The 19,953-nt window shown below is 43.3% G+C and overlaps 1 protein-coding gene across 3 annotated transcripts in view; it reads right to left on the bottom strand.

The window, feature by feature from the left end:
• The window catches only part of PISD (phosphatidylserine decarboxylase), a 47,021-nt gene extending 27,283 nt beyond the window's left edge, over positions 1–19,738 (bottom strand). Inside the window, exons 1-4 of one of the 3 annotated variants that reach the window (XM_048821048.2) lie at positions 19,640–19,738; positions 14,944–15,041; positions 11,593–11,703; positions 3,727–3,902 (exon numbers count right to left, since the gene is read on the bottom strand). In XM_048821048.2, coding sequence (XP_048677005.1) covers positions 3,727–3,902; positions 11,593–11,703; positions 14,944–15,041; positions 19,640–19,689 — 435 coding nt within the window. In that variant the 5' untranslated portion in view covers positions 19,690–19,738. Of the gene's footprint in view, positions 1–3,726; positions 3,903–11,592; positions 11,704–14,943; positions 15,042–19,639 lie in introns of those variants that run through there. The other 2 variants (XM_048821045.2, XM_048821046.2) reach the window with 2 other exon arrangements.
• Positions 19,739–19,953: the final 215 nt, after the last annotated feature.

Raw genomic sequence — 19,953 nt, forward strand, 5'->3', positions numbered from 1 at the left:
GAGAAGGAAGTGAGTGGAATTACTCCTGGATACTATATATCCAGGATACTAGGCACACAGAGGCCTTGGCCAGACAACGTTCTCTGATAGATTTGCGCTTACTGCCTCAAATTCCTTCTTCCACCTGTATGATAAATATCTACCTCTTTCGTTCAGAGCTCTCTGCTTTGCCTCATCTAATTAAACGAAAGCTAATCACACCCTTTAGTAATCACAGAAGAGACATACTAATAAGTTAATCAGTTCAAGCTATAAGCCACATAATGTCTCCAGGAAAGTTATGAAGAAAAGTCCACGCCAGAAACCAAGTGTTCTCTGTTTTCCTGTCATAAATGGAAGCAATACATTAAAAATTTAAGGCACAATGGGCCTAAATTAAGTTAAATATTGTTTTAGTCCTTCCTCTCCCTCACAAAGATTTTGTAAACTAATATAAATAGGAATATTTTCATGATTTTAAAAATTCACTGAAAAATAGCATATTCACTTTACTGCAGCGATATCCTCGAACAAACCTGTGCTGTGCTAGTGCATGAGAACCCGTCACTGAAAATGACTGTCCTAGTTTCAATGATGTGCAGCATCAGTGGTGAAAAACACAAATGAGATACATAAAATTTCAGCTTTAAAGAAACTACATGTGGCATACAGCTCTTCCATTCAGGACTGATTTAATGCTTTGATGAAGGATAATCACGAGAAGACGACAAACCCTTGAAGACCATATTTAAGCCTTTGTTTAGTGACAAATATTAATGATACATCCTGTATGAAAGTTTTCAAAATATACTTGAGGCAGAGAGAAGAAATTGCTTCTACCCAGTTTCATTTTTTTATATTCCAACTCTACTTTTTTGCTGATCAAGATGAATCAATATTGACACATTATATATGGTTACATACTAAAATAATTCAAGTAGGAATAATTATTGAGGCACAAGTTATTGCTTATTTTTTAATTTATTTCTGATTGTGCATGAATATATACACTTTGCTAAACAGAATTAAAAACAAAGCTCTTTCACAAGGGACCATATCTACCTGCAGGTTTTCACAGAACCTAGCACAAATAATAAGCGTTTTGCCAGTACTGCAGCATTTCAAATGCCTCTCTCCCTCTAAGCTGTCCCCAGGCTCATCCCCTGGCCTTATAAACAAGGAGATAACCCTCCTCTCTCCCTTGCCAAGTTTGCTTCCAGGGATGCCAAAAAATGCGGAAGGGAAATAATGCAAAAACACAAGTCAACAAAAATAGATGCTCCAGTTTCCAGGGAAAGGCACAATATAGCTATTATTTTGTTTCAACCCTTCATTGTTTGTAACACCCTCTTTGAAATCTGAAAATTGTTTCTCCCTTTTCCAGGTATTTCCCATTTGGCAGCCTTCCCTTCCCCACTCCATGAAAACATACAATGGAGAGTAAGCCAACAAAGTAAGTATCTGAAAGCAAGTGGGAAAACCTGTCAGTGTGCTGTGTGCATACCTGCTCACCTGGAATCCTGCTTACACATTTGAAATTCTTTATGCAATTCCTCCCTACACAAATAAATCCTTCAGTACCAGTCTTGTCTAAAGCTACATCTACGCCTGTACCCCAGAACTTAAAAGCAACGCCAAAAAAACACAAGCCAGAGTATTAACACAATGGAATAAAAACAGTTTGGTAAGGAAATATTTCAATTTCACACTTCCAATGGGTTTCTCAACAATGAAAAAAAATTTTTAACTATGAAAAATACTTTAGTGTCCTTTTAAATACGACTACTTCCCGGAAATTTACAAGTCCAATTTATGGTACATAAAGCCACACAATCTTTTACTAGCCCTATTCTAAATAAGTTCAAGCAGTTTGGGAAAGGAAAGCCTCGAGGATAGATTGCAGATAAATCCCTCACAAACTGTTACAGTACAAACTGTTCACATCTGGACTCTTAGGATCAAATCCAATTTGGGTCCCAAGTAAAAGTCAGTTTAGGGATTCCAGTCTAGTCCCTAATATACATATGCCCAAAACACAAAACCACACCAACTGGCCAAGCACTCAGAAATGGAAGAGGAACAGAAGGATGCTACAGGTCAGCTTGAGGCAGAGGAGCATGTTCTGCACTGGCATCAGTCCCTCATTTTCAGAAATGACAAATTTACTCAAAAACAGAGTGGGGCAAATAAAGTAGTTTGTAACTAGCTGCCTGTATGTTTTGCAACAAAACAAACCTAACATATACATAATAAACTGTTTGGTCAATGTGGAACTCTATAATGTATTTAATGTTCTGTACATGATATGACAGTTATATGGGGTTGTGTAATTTTTCTGTTTTTTGCTAAAAATGGGTCATTTAGGTTACTACAGAACACATCCATGCACCTGATATTCATACTTCAGTTTCATTACAACTTATAAAGACAAAGTGACAATACTAAAGATCTACAATCACTAGAGTAGAGAAGGAACCACCTTTGAAGGGACAAGCTCTCTTTAATGGTGCTCATGAGCTAGAATCATTAGAGATTAAGGTGATATTGTTCTGCGAGAAAGTTCTCAGAAGGTGTTCACAAGGGATCTAGATAAGAATTGCCTTCATACTAATTCTGAATAGTAGTCACATTTGCATGGTACATTCCCTATCCAAGGATCTCAAAGCTTTTCACAAATATTAATTCAGCCTCAACTTTCTTGTGAAGTAAACAAGAATTACCCACACTTTCACAGTGGAAGAAATGAATGCATAGAGAGATTATGTGACTTGCAAAAGATCATGCTGCAACTCAGTGGCAGAAGTGAGAATACTACCAATAATTCCTGAATCCCACTCCTATGTTTAGGGGTTAGACAGAGCAATCTCCTTCACGTGCGCTGGAGACACCTATCATCAACTAGGATAATAAACTCATCACAAAATGTTTTTCAATGCTCATATATGTAACTGCAGAATGCCAGTCTGTATCTTTATTCTGTATCATATATACTGTTTGTATTTCCTGTTTTAATAAAAAAATTAGTTGTGGATGGCTTTGGGTGGCTTTTATGCTAGATTTCCATTTCAATACACAACAGTTAGCAAATTTTGAAAGTGCATTAAATCTTCAGATATGCTACAACTCACTAGCATTATAAGAGTACTCCAAGGCTGGGACATGAGAACATTTCTTCTACTGAGCACAAGAACTGAAGTTCCTTTAGAATTGCTGCAAACCCCACGCCTTATGCTCTATGCCAGCCAATCATCTTTTAATTCTATCACTAAGATACAAGTGAAAAAGAAACGGACTTAAACTATCCAAGCTGCATCTGTTACAGCAATTGGTAGAGGAAATGTGTTGGCTGTACTAAGAAATGAGAGGTTTCAGAGGAACAGCCGTGTTAGTCTGTATTCGCAAAAGGAAAGGAGTACTTGTGGCACCTTAGAGACTAACCAATTTATTTGAGCATGAGCTTTCGTGAGCTACAGCTCACTTCATCAGATGTTCATGCTCAAATAAATTGGTTAGTCTCTAAGGTGCCACAAGTACTCCTTTCCTTTTAAGAAATGAGAGACACCTACAGTTCTTAACATGTCATTACATTGGCTTTAGCAAGCAGGACTGGAAGGTGAGGAAAAATGCTTTATGTCTTCTGTCGGTTCTGGTAACAGAACACAATCCAATTTTTCCCTTGTTGAAAGGCAGCAGAAAAGTTTGTAGCAAAATGTGGCATGTGGTACAAACCCATCACAAATATCTTACCTCCCATTTGCTTGCAAGCTTGATCGGTATCTCAATGCCCATTTTCTCCAGCTGCTCCTCCTTGTACTTTTCATATTGTCTGTATCCTGCATATCCCCCACCTGTGGCCACCAGAAAGTGGAAAGGGCGCAGTCGGAATGTTCGCACTACCGGTGCAGTGTGAAGCTTTCTCCTGTCTAACAAGAAGAGGCAGATCTTTAGGAAACAGGACAGCTAAAGAGTAAAGACGAAGTTATAAGGGAGGAAGGTCAGATCAGATGCTGAGAACGTTAGAGAGGACTGTGTGTCACTGTGTATGCATGCTGTCATGTTCCACTGACACACAAAATGCGTACAAGGTCCTGTTACTGAGGATGCACATATATAAAGATGGGTCACTGCTGACCTGTGCCACCAGCAGCCACTTCCTGAAAGCATAACTTGTGATTTAATGCATCGCTGATCCCCAGCCTCCATATCAAAAGACACTGGAAATCATGAAAATCTTGTTTTCTCAGATTGTTTGGCTGGGGCCTGATGAAAACAGCACCCATGATGCACGAGGAAAGGAGCTGACAATATTTCCAGTACAAACCCGAATTTTTACTTTAAACAGACAAATCACAAGAAATTAGCTGAAGGCTGACGCTGGCATGATACTGACCAAAACCAGAAGATCATATCCAGAACTCCTCCCTGGATTTTAAATATTCAGTGGAGTGGTGAATGTCACCTGACCCCATTTCAAGAAAACATCTTAGATGGGAAGTATACTTGAATTCTAGCGAAATGTAAAGATGAAGGCTCTTTCCACAGCAGAAGTAGTAGTTCTAACTATAAAAATATTTAAATACGGTTACTGCTTACACAGTTTCCATCCCAAGCAGGCAGGGATGGCATCAAACTGTATTATACCCCTCCCACTAGGAAGTGGGGATCTATAATACCATTTGGTTAGTACAGTTCTCAGTGATACAATCCTGTCAACACTACTCAGGGAAACTGCATTGGAACCTTGTAGCTAGCATCAAATACATTTAAGTAAGGCTGTAATTTCATAGACTTTAGAACAAAAGGGATCCTTAGATAATCTAATCTGACCTCCAAGGGCAGCCTCCCCATTGGTGAATTGAACCCCAGTCTCCCTTGTGACAGACAGGGATACTCACCACTAATAAGAAACATAGTTGTTCAACATGCTGTTCCCAGTGTGTGCAGGATGGAAGCATTTAACAAACTGCAATGGCTATGGATGGGGTTTTTTTGTGTGTTTTTTTAAATGTGCTCTTATGTTACTCCACATTTAAATACTCTTTCCAATCTTTCTCCTCTATTTCTCCATCCATTTGATATATGCATTACTGTAATTACTCCTGAGGGCATTCTGTGCCAAAAAATTAAAAATTCTGCATACAAGTTTTTAAAATTCTGCAAAATTCTGCAAATTTTATTTGTCAAATAAATGTGGAGACTCCATTGGGGAGCATGGCACTGGCTGCACAGAGGTGGGAGATCACTGTGCTGCTCCCGCCCCAGGACATGGACTCAGCGGTGAGGCTGAACCCAACCTTGATACAGCGCAAGGACCAGGCCTGCCCCAGAAACATCCCAGGGCCCTGCCCCTCCGTGCCAGGTTCAGCAAGGCAGGATCCAAGTGTGGAAGAGCTTAGTGTGGGGGAATCTAGGTGTGGGTTGTGAGGGGCGGGCAATCTGGGTGCACGTGGCTCAGTGGAGGACCTGGGTGCAGGGGGGATTGGATGCACAGGGGCTTGTTGGGGGATTCTGGGTGCAATAGTAATGGAACTGTGCCGAGGGGTCCAGGTGAAGGTGGTTTAGGCTCAGCGGGGGGGAGGAGGGGGAGTGATAGAGCTCGGTAGGGGGGTCTGGGTGTGGGGGGCTTAGAGGGGGGGTTCCAGATGCTGGGGGAGTAGGGCTCAGTGGAATGGAAATCCAGGTGACTTGTCGGGGTGGTCCAGGTGCAAGGGGAGTGGGGCTCAGGGTGTGGGGGGGAGGGGTTGAGTATGAAGGGGTCTGGATGCATGGGGGTCTGGATGGGGAAGCAGCTCCCTGTACAGTGATCCCCCCAGCCCCACAGCTGAGGAGAGATGAGTGCACGAAGCGTGGGGAGAGAGTTTGCAGAACTACAACCGGGGGAGAAATATGGGGGTGGGTCCTCCCCAGCCCAGCCAGGACTAGCAGTTGAGTCTGGCGCAGGCTTGGAGCCACCAGCCGGGTCTTCCTCAGTCCCGCCCCTTCCCCACAGTGATTTACCTCTCCGCTGGCTGCCCTGGGCACCTGAAACATACTGCTGGGGGGGGGTCGTATGACCACTCTTGTGGCTTCCCTTTGCTTCCCTGTCAGAAAGTCATTTTTCTGTGGGGAAGCAAAGAAATCTGCGGGGAACATTAATTCTGTGCATGCACAGTGGCACAGAATTCCCCCAGGAGTAATTACTCCTCCTGCTGTCCCCCTGCAACACAGTTTGCCTATGCTTCATTTGCTTTTCTGATTCCCTATCTCTGTCTTTGGCTTTGTATTCATTTCCTCTACTCTACCTTTCCTGTAATCTGTCTGCTCTTCACATCATCTATTTTTCATAGCTTCCATTTATATAGCCCCCTGGGTTTCTTTTATGGTTTCCAACTATCTTTTTTTCTACATTTGCCTTCCCTTCTTCAAATAGTCTGTATCTTTTTTCTCCCTTGTCAGCTGGGCACATGGTCCTAGAGATCAATGACTATGAAGTAAGAACACCTAACCTCATACATGAGGATCAGTCACTGATCTAGGCTGGATCATCAGGATTCATGTTAACATGGTACACTGCCCAAGATTGGGCAAGGAACAAACAGCTCCACATCACAGTATTTTAGATTTATTTTCTATCTTTATATATGGGGTCCCTCAAAGAGGTGCTACTTCACCATGGTTAAATATTAGAAGTTTTTACAGTGAATAATCAGCTGCTGGAGACAGAAACAAGGCATTATATACAATTACAGTGTAATATAGCTTTGTTGTTCTCACCATAGAGGTCCCAACCACCATACCTTTCATTATGGCTATATGGTAAGGGGAATCCTGAAACCCTATGGTTAGATGCAGGCAGGGGAGGAGGGGTGTCCCTGAAACTTTTTTTCTCTTGTAGCATTGGGTCACAGTATGGAAAAGGTTGAGAACCACTAATGTCGCTAATTGTTAATTGGCAAGCTCCTCTTGCACAAGAAACAAGCCTTACACATTGAAATGTTTCCATTTTCTGACAAGGAGGATACTTCTATGCTGCATTGTTACAGAGTAACAATGAGAGAGCAATAATAATGAATGCTAATACCAGTACATTACAATAGCAGCACAAAACAAATGAGGGAAAGTGACAGCAGAAAGTTTTCTCCTCTCAAAATCTTTATAACAAAAAAATTTAAAAACCCAGGTCTAACAAGCTAATTGGGTATTTTAAAATGTGTTGATAATTCTGACATTCATATTGCAGCCAAGCTGAGATTTCTCAATAATGTACCACATCAAAGAGGCAGCACTAGTGAATAAGATCACTTGGTTTCAGAAAGAACTACCAAAGGAAAAAATCTATCTGGGTGTGGACAAACTAGATTCAGTGGGGAGTAAGGAAGCACTGCCCAAGAAACAAGGTCTCAGAATCCATTTGCCAAAGAACTGGGTATCATGTCCATAGCATTCCTTTGAAGAGTGGATGAACTAGAATCAAAACACAAAGGGCCTGCTCCTGCTCCCACTGAAGTCAACAAATAGCACTGGGCCTTGAGGTTAGGGATCACCTACAAACTAGTACATTATTTAAGAGACGAATATATTGAATCGTTAGGTATCTAAAAAGTACCAAATCCCTTTCTAGCAATGTGGCAACACAATGGTCAGATGGTTTATCAAAATCTGTGAAGTTTTAACCATGAGCAAAAAACAACTAGCCTAGTATGCATCATTTTTGTGCCTGGATGCTCAACTAACCTCCAGTGCTTATACTAAAAAAGGAAACTTATCAAGTTTTTGCCTCACTGAAGTCTTGTTTACTTAATTTCATTTTTATGCATGTAAACTTAAAGTGTACACTGATCAACGTGCCTTAAAATCTGTCTTTACGTATAATTAAGGCTACAACTTTGTCACAAAGGTCACGGAATCTGTGACTTCAGCCCACCGAGGCTGGGAGCTGAAGGGCCCTGCCACTGCCTGCAGTGGCCGGGAGCTACGGCCCTCAAGCTCCTCGGCCACTGCTGGCAGGGGGTAGTCCATTGCTGCCGGCCGCCGTGGGTGGCAGGGGGTTCCTTGCCTCCGGGGGTGGCGGGAACCCACAGCTCCCAGTGATGGGCAGAGGAGACCCTGAAACTCTGAGCCCCCATGGGTAGAGAGGGGCCCCAGAGCTCCCAGCCGGGCCCCCACAGCTTCCCATTTTGTCACAGATATTTTTAGTAAAAGTCAGGGACACATCACGGGCTTCTGTTAATTTTTCTTTATTGCCCATGACCTGTCTGTGACTTTTACTAAAAATATCCATGACAAAATCTTAGCCTTACGTATAATGTACTTAAGAGAAAATAGATTAAATCTTCACTTTGGGATACTCATGCTATGGGAAAAAATAAAGAATGTGGCAAAAAGGTTATGAAGCCCCAGGAAAAAAATTTACATCAAGAGGAAGATATTCAGTAAAGGATGGGGAAAATTTAAAATTGTTACATGTTTGGGGGGAAAAGTCTCATTTATTTATCTCTTTAAATTTATAAAAATATCTATAGCCACCCATCCTGTGCTCTGGTCACCTGCCTTAGTAAATAAATATGAACAACTTCCCATACACAAAAAGATATCCATCGAAGCCCTCTAACACTCAGCTGCCCACCTCCCCTAAAATCAAAGGGGAAAAAAAAATAAAAAGGACAGACTTTGCAGTGTGCTCAGAAGTGAACAAATCTAGGCTCTGGTGAAATAAAAGGGTAGCAAGTTCCAAAGTCAAAGCACCTCTCAGAGAAGAGCTCCCTCCTATTTATATCCAGGGACTCCAGCTCAAGAGTCTCTCCTGATTTCAGCTGTGACAGTATGGCATGAGGAGGAAATTCTCCCAGGTAACCAGATCCCAAACCATTTAGAGCTTCATGGGTAAAAATTTAGTACCTTGAATTCCACTTGCTCAAGAGTGACTGAAAGTTTTATCTTTTCCACGCTCCCCAGCACGAGTGCCAATCTTTGGAATGGCAGTGCAACATGCTGTGCCTAAGTCAAGTTATTTTTTCTGGATGAACCGCTATCTCCTCGTAAAGGACAAAATAGGTTTTCAAACTCCAAGGTGACAAGATTGCCAGAATAAGTAACTAATTTCTGCAATGGTGCCACATTCAGTACAGCTGATACTGCCCAGTGACTTCAGCTGAACACCCTGTTCCCTAAAGATATTCAGAGTGACGGGAGCTCAGCAGTGAGCTGAGCAAGGAGCTAAGGAAAGCTTGTGTCTAGGTAGATTTAAACAAGAGGAAACAGCATCTGAATAAGGTTAGGTCTTCATATTAACGTTAGAACTCTGTAAGGACAAGATCAAACTCATAAGTTGTTTCAGACCCCCTTCTCACCTCTTAATTGAGGTCAGCAAACAAGGATAAGTGGAATTTTCCTTCTCTGGACACAGGGCAGGACATAAGACCCTGCTGCAACACTTCCTCCTCGATCACCACACACACAACACACACACCAAAAGTGAACTGTACAGAGCAACAGTGGATTGGGGCTGCTCAAATCCCAAACACTGGGATTTTATTGAACAAGAAAATTGTAGCTGTGTAAATATTAATAGGTTACTATGGATTCATTTAAAAGAATCGCACCATTCAGAAATGCATACACATCCTTTACCAAAGGCTATCCTATGGGTTTGGGATAGAACTAGAGATAAAATAAATTCTTTTCCATTGCCAGTGATGCTCACTGCAAATAATCCATATTTTAACTCAACCCATGAGCCAGAGAATTTTAACTATTGGGAGAGACATCAAAAACATGCATGGTTGACCAGCTGTTCACCAAAGAATTTTTTAAAACTTCTTTAGAAATCAAAATTAACTTTAACTGGCCCACTCTCCTATGGTACCAGTACCTTCAAATTAGGTATTGTTTCTCAACTTTCTAGCAAAGTTGTTTTATATAGAAAGCTAATTTTAATAGAAGCAATGGCTTCTGGATGATTAGGAAGCCCTCCTCAAAAATCTAATTTATATAAATCTTCGCAGACAGCCTTCCTAACAAAAAAAGTCCATATATGACATGCTGGGAAAAGGACCTAGATAGACAAACTACCCTAGAGGAAAGGGGTTTGATCTGGAAAAGAGGACCTGCAACCTCAGTCTTTAGCAAACTAAAACAAAATTTCTTTAAGATACTGTTTCAGAGGTACTTGAGGTACCAGTCAGGTTAAAAATATATGTATAGACTAAACGAGGAGAAATGTTGGAGAAATTGTGGTAGAAAGATTTTATGTATATATGGTGGATAAGTCCAATTATTAGAGGGCACTGGAATGTAATACTGGGTTACAAATAATAAGTTGTTGGATATTTATTACCAAATGATCTTTTTGTAATCCTCCTGTGGCTTCCTTGTAGACCTGATCACACTCAAAGAAAAGAATTAATCTTCCATCTGCTAGTAACTGCTAGACTACTGATAACCTCTCACTGGAAAAAACAGAAAGCGTCCAAAACTAAAGAAAAAAATATGGCAGGTGGTAGTTATCACGAAATTAAGGCAGCAATTACATACCCAACAAAGTAGACAGAAGACAAATAGATATTTAGATATCTGGTTGCTATTTATTCAATCCTTGGACAAAACAAAAAAAGTATTTCTTCACACAACACACACACTGCCTGTGGCATTCATTGCCAGGGGACACTGTGAAGGCCAAAACTATAACTAGGTTCAAAAAAAGAATGCGATAAGTTCACAGAAGATGGGTCCATCAATGGCTATTAGCCAAGCTGGTCGGAGACGCAACCTCATGCTCCGGTTGTCCCTAAGCCTCTGACTACCAGTTGCTGGGACTTGACGACAGGATGAATCACCCAATAAATTGCCCTGTTCTGTTCACTCCCTCTGAAGCATCTGGCATTGGCCTCTGTCAGAAGATAGGACAAGAGGCTAGATCAGTACTCTTCACTATTTTTGAAGTGTGGGCCACTTTGGAAAAAAACCTTCAATGTGAGAGCCACATGAGGTGGGGCTGAGGGGTTCGGAGCATGAGAAGTGGTCCAGGGTAGGGCAGAGGGTGGGGTGCGGGCTCCAGCTGGGGGTGCGGGCTCTGGGGTGGGGCCGGGGATGAGGAGTTTCGGGTGCAGGCAGGCTGCCTTGGGGCTGGGGCCAGAGAACTCCCCCCAGCCCTCTCCCTGCCAGCAGCAGCTAGCTCTGGGGAAGGGGCTCTTTCTTCCCTCTGCTGGCAGGCAGCATGGGAGCTCTGGGGGAAAAGGCCCTCTCCCCCCCAGGCCAACAGGCAGCACAGGAGTTCCGGGGCCGAGGGAGAGGCCCACAGTAGTCCTGCAAGGCTCAACTTGCTCCCCTCCACAGTTCCCGCCCACTCCTACCCCTCTCCTCTCCAGGTCCCTACTGCATAGCCCTTTAGAGCTGCTGCGTAGCTATTTGTAGCCTGCTGCGCGGCCACGCAGCTTAGAGGGAATTTAGGGAGCTGCACTTAGGGTCAATGGGAGCCGCCACTGGCTCACGGGCCTTGCAATGAAGAACACTGGGCTAGATGGACTATTGGTCTGACCCAGTATGGCCATTCTTATATTTTTCTCATGTACATTCACCTGCAGAAAAACCAGCACACCTGTCCAATATTTTTAAATATTAATGTTTGATACTTGCCTGGTTTGATAAATAGGAGTAGAGTCAGTAGTCTCACTGAATTTAATAAAATCACCAGAAACAACACATCTTGGATGGTGCTAAGAGGCTCACTCTGTAATATGGTGACACCTTGTTAATGAGAGATTTGATTATATTACTCCTTGATGTTTGTCTAAACACAATAAAAAAGCTCACAGTTATAATGATCATCATTTAGTTTCTGATATTTACATGGCAAGAATTTATCAAACTTCTTAAATAAACAGTTATATGAAAATGAACTGTAATATTTGCCCTCAAAGTGAGAGGGCCATGCCCAGCATAACTATGAGGGTAAACATTATTCTGTATATGCCACTGCGTCTTAAGCCTTGCTCCAGCTACATGGAAAATTATGCTGGATTTCAACATTGCTCTGGAAAGGCAACGGTCCCTCCCTTAGCCCTGCCCTGATTCCCAAGTTCAGAGTAGTTCAGGCTACAAATAACGTGGAGTTCTAAGCAACTTTATGTTGTCTTTAATCCTTCCACTTGTTTCATAGCTATCACATGGCTGAAATTTGACTTCAAGGTCACAATTTATGTCCTGTCTTGAGGGAGGTATGTTTAAAAAAAAACAAAACAAAACAAAACAACAACAAAAAAACCCCAGATTTTAGCCTGCTAACCTATCTGCTGAGCTCTGCTGCTTTTCTTCATATTATTCACGATATGTTAAGCCTGATGTCCCCATACTAAATCATTCATTTCACAGCGCAAAACTCAGAACTATCCTCTCAGAAGGTTTCATATTGATAAACCATGCCATTTTAACTGTCAGATTTATTATCTACGATTATGCTATTACACAGAGCTCAGTCTGCATCCATACATACTCCTTCATCTTCACAATTTCTGTCCAGCAAGAGCTGCAAGATAGACAGATCTGGCTTGGTTCTTGGGCCACAGACTTTTTGCCACAGGTACTCACAAGCAATTAGCTATCAAAGCAGGTCAGAACAAATCATGAAACCAGTCTATAGAAAGATGAGACTAGCTCATTAATGACCCAACATCATTCCAAGTCTCTTACAAAATGCTGACTCAATTACTTTGACTGGTTCTAAAACGGGTATCAAAAGAATAGCAGTTCTGAGCTTCAGTATTTGCGGAAACAGGACATTGCCAATACCAGCCCTTTAAAAATTTTCTAGAGTACACTTAATGGCCCAGTATTAGTAATTTAAAAGGAAATGTATTCTAGAGCAAAGGCTTAGGAGCTAGGAAGGTACTGTGTAATAAGAATGATTCAGACACTAGCTTGTTGTTTGATTTGCGTATCTTAATTTCCTTGTGCTTCAAACAACCCAACTGGAAAAAGAGGTAAATCTGGAACACCTGGTTCCTATAGCTTTATGGTTAGTGCTCCATCCTGCTATGCCCAGCCTCCCTCTCACCAAGATGAAAAGCACTGCAGTGAACCACACAGCTCCGGGGAAAGAGAGGGAGTTCCTTGCATTAAACAACAGTATAATCGCTGGTAGATTAAAAAGTACCATCAATGAGTTCCAAAGGAAGTGCAATTGATACTTGAAATGATTTTGAAATTGCCTGTGATAAGTTATGAATATTATGTGTTGACCTGATTATTGTGATGTCTACTGTATGGTTATAACTTAATTCAATAACAGTATTGTTAGGGAGACTGTAGATCCTGAAATGCGCTTCCCAGCAAACATTTAAGAGACAATGCAAGAGCCATTCACTTTCATGCTCTGGCTTGACCCCTTCCACAGCTCACCAACCTGGTTTTGGAGTAGCCGGTCAAAGCCTGTGAGCAGACAGAACAAAGAACTTTGTCTAGATTTAAAGAGGCAATCTCTCAAAGGACAGAGGAAGAGCTAAGGTGAACTCAGTTTTCAGAGGTTCAGAGTCTGGAATAAATAAGCCTGCCTAGGACTCTAGCTAACATGGACACGGGTGTAGACCTTTTGTTGTTTTAAAATCCTCTCTCGTGTGATGCTTTGTCCCTCCTGTTAATATTAAACAATACTTCAGTTTAACAAGTCTGGTTGGTCACTATTCACCACTGGTCACAAGCTCCCAAACAAAGGAATTGCAGGTACTGAACCCAGCCTTAGCTGCTTGGGTAAGCATGGCTGATGCACAATATCATACCCTAGGACCCGGTTTAAGATTGGGAGAATCACAAGATTCCACTCAGAGAGAGGTAAGGGTTAGAGAACCAAGACTTAAGTTGGCTGCATTCACAGGCCAGAGAGGGGTAAGAAGTGCAGCTAGCTCTGTAACTGTGACTACCATCCTCAGATGGAAAGGAAGGCAGCTATGATGCAAAGCTTTGAGGATCATAGGGACTAAAGAGTGCAAAAAACAACTCAAAAGGAAAACCACATGCTGCAGTCAAGATTTCCAGGTAACTAAAATACCTTCAACTCCACCCCAACAAAAGTATTTCTAGTTTCTGGGGAAACATCCCCCTGCATGGTTGAAAATGAGATCAATTCTGCTTTTCCTGCTTTAGCAGAGGTTGAGCAGTGTTCTGGAGAAACCTCTCTTGAATAGCTGTTTGCAGTGCTGTTGTAGCCGTGTTGGTCCCAAGATATTAGAATTGCTGTCATTTCAATCTATTCCTCCACAGGTAATGGCAGATATGGGTCAACAAAAAGGAAGCTGTTTCCCATGATTGGGGAAGCTTACAATAGAGGTCCAGACTATTTGTCTGAAACACTCTCGCTGCTTAAGTTAAAAATTCTCCTTCCCTAGTATTAGCCAATATGAGGTCAATCAAAGTTTTATCTACCTTCCGCACAGACAGTTTCTACAGTGAGAAGTGGAGATTTGCCAGTTTTATGAGAGGAAATACGCTGGAAACACAGGCACTGATTCCAAGAGCAATATACACACAATATTCCAAGTATGTATATACCAATTACATCCCTATTTAAAGTAATAGGGAAAAAGAGATTCTATTACTACCAATTCGCCTTCATTTAATATTTCTTCCTTCCACATACTAATGTAATACTTTGTGTTGCTATAGTACCTTCTAGCCAAAGATTTCAAAGAACTTGACAAAGAATTAAGCCTTATCAAAACTCCTATGAGATGGGTAAATATTCTCTTTTTACAGATAGGAACACAGAGGCACATAGAGTGAAGTGATTTTTGCAAGGTTACACAGTAAGTTCATGGTACAGACAGAAACTGAATGCAGTCTCTTGACTCAGTCTTTTGCTTTATTCACTAGGCCATCGTACCCCCAACAAGACTTACCTATTTGTAATCACCTATTACTTCAGCTTTGAACTGCTGTATTTGGAGATAGCACCTGCAACTGAAAAAATATAGGAGAAAAAGATCCCTCACATACCAGTGAAAAAGGTTCTGAAAGGTGGCTGTTTCCAGATGACCAGAGTCTTCCTCAGAGAGAGGTTCTTCCGCCAGGAGAAACTACAGTCAGTCAGCACACTATATATAACACAAAGAGACAGGTGTCTAAATATGTACATATTTTACCATGTAAGTGTATATAATTAAACAAATACATCTAGATAAGCTGTATATTCAGAAGCAGACCCACAAATAAATTAATTATCTCAAAGATCATCATGAAATTCCTACTGAACCCATTACCTCCTAGCCTACTCTAACAGTTTTTCACCAACTTCTCTCACAAGATTTGGGTTATTTAAATGTTTAATCCAGTTTATCTTGATTTGTTTTCCCCTTTCAAAATATCAGTCCTCCTACAGAGATTCGCCCTTTGAGGGAGGTATTGTGTGTGGATCTCTGGTCCATCCTTCCCAGTACAATTTATTAATGGCTTCATCACACACACACACATATATATATAAGTTCCAATTCTACCATGTTTGTGACTGTGAATACAATTTGCTTCATATCATGTTCTTATTTGCAATGCTATTTGGGGCAAGATTTATTCCAGTTAAGATTTTACAATATTCTGTTACAGTTAGTTCACTTTTTAAATTCTGATGTCATCTTCTGTTTTATATACTGCCTGGGCCCAGATTTTCTACAGCCTGTTTGCAAAGTTCTGTCTCTCTCTTTTGTTTTTTTTTAAAAACAGAGAATTAGTGTTGGTGAGAGGAGCTGGATGAGTGCCCTGGAGCCCAATTCTTCCCCTACCAGATACAAACAGCTCCTTCTGAAGTTAATAAGAGTTTATTTGTATCATGCCAGAGAGAGACCATGGGCTCTGGAGACTTGCCAACATGCATCAACTTTGATCTGGAGGGAATGTTTACAATGGAGAAAGGAGTTCAGTCACCATGGTCAATTCAAATGGCCTCTTGCCAACTTTGTTGGTAGACTCTGTAGTGTGACCATTTGGCCCCAGAAACATTTCATCTCAAACAGGTCAGTAAACAGCTGTCATAAGGGAACTTCTTTCAGTGACAACTCATTTGATGCAGACTCAAATGTAGAGGTTAGAGGGTCCATGTCTATTATGGGTCTTGTGAAACATCTTGTCCCTTTATTTTTAGAATCACTCTATGGACTATCTAGAGCTTAGATTCTGCATCTCTTTCCCTGTCACTTGGTGAATTCTGGAACCATGATGCCAAGTGGCTCTGCCACTCTGAACACACACAGTGAAGCTCTTAACAAGCCAGCACCGTGAGGAGCTTCTCTCAAGAATTACACATTTAAAACTTACAGTTTAAGCTTTTCCACAACTATGCATCTGAAGAGGAGACATCTGAGAAGGGGAACAGGAGAAATATGCCTGTTCAAAGTCAGTGAATAAACATGTTCCTGAAGCTTGGTCCCACCATATGCTGCCACTGGATGGGGCTACAGGCCCAAGTTATTAGAAAATGAAAGCGAACTGTTCTAGTGCTGAGATGGACAGAGCTCTTGCAGAAGCTCGTACAACCTACTCATCCAGTGAATGTGGGTGCCATGAGTGATATGTCTTAGCAGCTCTCTCTCTGAGATCTGTGTGTTCTTCTGGTTTGACAACACACTGAATTCAAAAGTGTCTTACTACACTACAAGGCACTGCACAATCTACAGTCATTTGATTGCGTAAGTTGTCATTTCCTTATGTGCATGTCACAGTCTGATCGATGGAGGTCTCATAACTGTCTGACTTTAGGACAGAGTCCTACATATTTATAGACTTTACACTTAGGACACTTTATTAAAATCCTCCAAATCTCCTTTATTAAAATCCTCCAAAGGGCACCCAAGAATAGGCTCTCTCTTGTTCCACACTGATTGTGTGTAAACTGAGGCCATGTCTATACAACAGGTGCTACAACAGCACAGCCATAGTGCCATAGACCATATCTACACTACAGTGCCACAGATATTGTGTTGGAGCTGTGCCGTGATAGTTGAGCAGTGTAGCCTCCTACATCAATGGAAGGCGGTTTTCTGCCAGTGCAGTCAATCAACTTCTCCAAAAGGTGATACCTAGGTTGACAAAACCCTTCTTCCGTCGACCTAGCCACGCCTACCTTGGGGCTTAGGTCAACCTCATTGCAGTGCTCATGGTGCCAAATTTTCACACACCTGAGCAACATAGCTAGGTCAATCAACATTTACAATGTAGATTTGGCCATAGTGTAGCCACTTTGTTGGAAAATATTTTCCTTATAAGTTTAAGGTTTACTATGAGTTAGTGGTTACATAAGCATTCCTTTATTAGTCCCAAAGGCCACTTGGTGTTCGTTACATCCAAAGTACAGATATAAGGATATACTGCTATATTCTATAACCCACAACAGTACAGTTATAAATACTGGCCAAAACACTTACAACAGACTCAGGCCCAGGAGACACCTTCTTACCATCGTGTGACCCAGAGGGGTAAGGAAAAACTCTGACGACAGCCCCTAAAAACCTTGCTTTTTATACACTAAGTGACCCTGTTAATATCTACAAACTCAAACATTTAAATGTATGACTATTTATCCTCATTCCACTATAACAAAATATAAAGGAAAGGCGTTGGGCATTTAAGAATCACATAGCAATCGTGTGATCCAGTCAAGAGAACTGTGGACTGGGACTCAGAAACCCTGGGCTCTATTCCTGGCCCTGCTACTGGTCTGCTGGATGACTTAGCCAAGTCACTTTAACCTCTCTCTGTCTCCGTTTCCCCCATTTGTAAAATGGGGATAACAACATTTCCTTCCTCAAAGTTCTTTGAAATATGCTGATAAAAAATTATGAGTTAAGAGCTTGGTATTATCACCATTACCTGGCCATAGCAGTATCTCATGGCAAATCTACATGGTAACAGCCTCAATGACCACTAACTCCTAACAACAACATTTTGTTTGTTGTTAAAAAACAAACAAACAAACAACAAAAACAAAAAAAAAACCCTAGGAAATTCACCAACAGAAAGCTTCATTAACTCAGAGTTACGGTTGCCCTTTGGTATCTCATACCTTAGCAGAACACAGAATTCAGCAAAACTCAACCTTCTGAAAACCAGGAAATGAAAAGTTAAGGTATATATTCACACAACTGCAACTCTACCATCTTTGAGTAATGCTCCGATACATCCATAGCACATACTTGCACTCAGCTCCTGTTCAGTATAGTGCAAAAGCAATCTATAGCTGTCCCACACTCAAACTAGCCTACTCCACAAGAAGCATACCACATGCCTTATGCACATGCTATCTAACACTATGCTTTCACTTGTCCGCCATTAAACCCACAGTCCACACTCATCTCCCATCTAACTGCTGACACCCCATAACAAGAACACTCCTGTGCCCTGCCAATTACACAAGCTACTCAAGGCAGGGCAGTGCTGAATCTCTCAAGGTACACAGGCACCTCTTTCCTTGGATCACATACACTAGGCTCAGGGAAAGGGGCTTACACACACCCTAGAGGGGTACAGCCCCCCAAATGGCCTCATATAATAAAGCAGAGCTGCCAAGCTGCTCCACATAATCCCTCCACCATTCATACAGGGAATGCAGCTGGAGTCCATGTAAGGGTGACTGCTAGATCCCAGAAAACAGAGTTGGGGTTTTGCTTAACTCTGAATTGCCTCATTTTTACAAGTTTGAGTTTTGCTGAACTCTATGTTCTGGTCTGGAAGGGCATAACGAGGCAAACTTAACTGTAGGTTAAGGAAGGTTTTTTGGTCAGTAAATCAGTCTTGTCACTTTGCCCTCAGTAACTAGAGCCTATGTATCTGTCTATCCTCGATAACCTGAAGCATAGCAATGAACACACGTGTTCAGACTCTCACTCCCAATGTACCTGAACTGAGAGGGGCTGTCTGTTTGGAAGGAGATGAACGAGGGAGGTTGAGTTCAGATCCCTTCTGCCCTCCCTGACCCTAGCTGAGGAACATGTGTATGTGTGGGGGGTGCCCAGCCCCAGTCCCCCCTGCCCCTAGCTGAGGGACGTGTGTGTGGAGGGGGGGGGTGCCCAGCCCCAACCCCTCTGCCCTCCCTGACCCTAGCTGAGGGACGTGTGTGTGTGTGTGGGGGGGTGCCCCTCTGCCCTCCCTGACCCTAGCTGAGGGACGTGTGTGTGTGTGTGTGGGGGTGCCCCTCTGCCCTCCCTGCCCCTAGCTGAGGGACGTGTGTGTGGAGGGGGGGTGCCCATCCCCAGCCCCGCTGCCCTCCCTGACCCTAGCTGAGGGACGTGTGTGTGGACGGGGGGGTGCCCATCCCCAGCCCCTCTGCCCTCCCTGACCCTAGCTGAGGGACGTGTGTGTGGAGGGGGGGTGCCCATCCCCAGCCCCGCTGCCCTCCCTGACCCTAGCTGAGGGACGTGTGTGTGTGGGGAGAGGTGCCCACCCCTGTATCCTCAGCAGCTTTCGGGGCGGGCGGGTTCAGAGCCGGTCTCCACTCTCCCCACAGCGATAAGTGCTGGGGTCTCCCAGGTGACAGCTGAGGAGGGGGCCGGGGAGTGAAGGCAAGGACCCGCCTCCGGCTGCCGGAGGACAGGCTGGGACGGTTCTCCGTGCCCCCCATGCCATGCCCTGCCGCGCCGCAGGAGGCGGGCGCCCACCAGCCTGTCTCCTCCCAGAGCGTCCACCCCAGCCGGCCCCTCCCCCCTACCTGCTCCTCCGCAGCGCAGCCCCGCACATTCGCTCCACGGACGCCGCCATCTTGCCGCGAACGACCGCCGGCCCGGCTCTCCGGGAGGGCAGGGGGCGGGGCCGTGTTCGCCCCGCCCCGCCCCGCCCCCTGGCGGCGGCCTGTGGGAGCGCAGCCGCGGCCGCGAACGGGGCGGGCCGAAAGCTGGCGGGGCTGTCCGAACAATGTGCGGTGCAGGGAGCCGGGCTGGGCTGGCGCGGGTCGTGGCTGCTCCGACGCTGTGTGGCGTCGGGCAGAGAGAAGGGCTGGGGTTGTAAGTCTGCCCCTAGGAGGGG

This window comes from Caretta caretta, chromosome 15, assembly GCF_965140235.1.
Source record: "Caretta caretta isolate rCarCar2 chromosome 15, rCarCar1.hap1, whole genome shotgun sequence".
NCBI classification, from domain to species: domain Eukaryota; kingdom Metazoa; phylum Chordata; order Testudines; family Cheloniidae; genus Caretta; species Caretta caretta.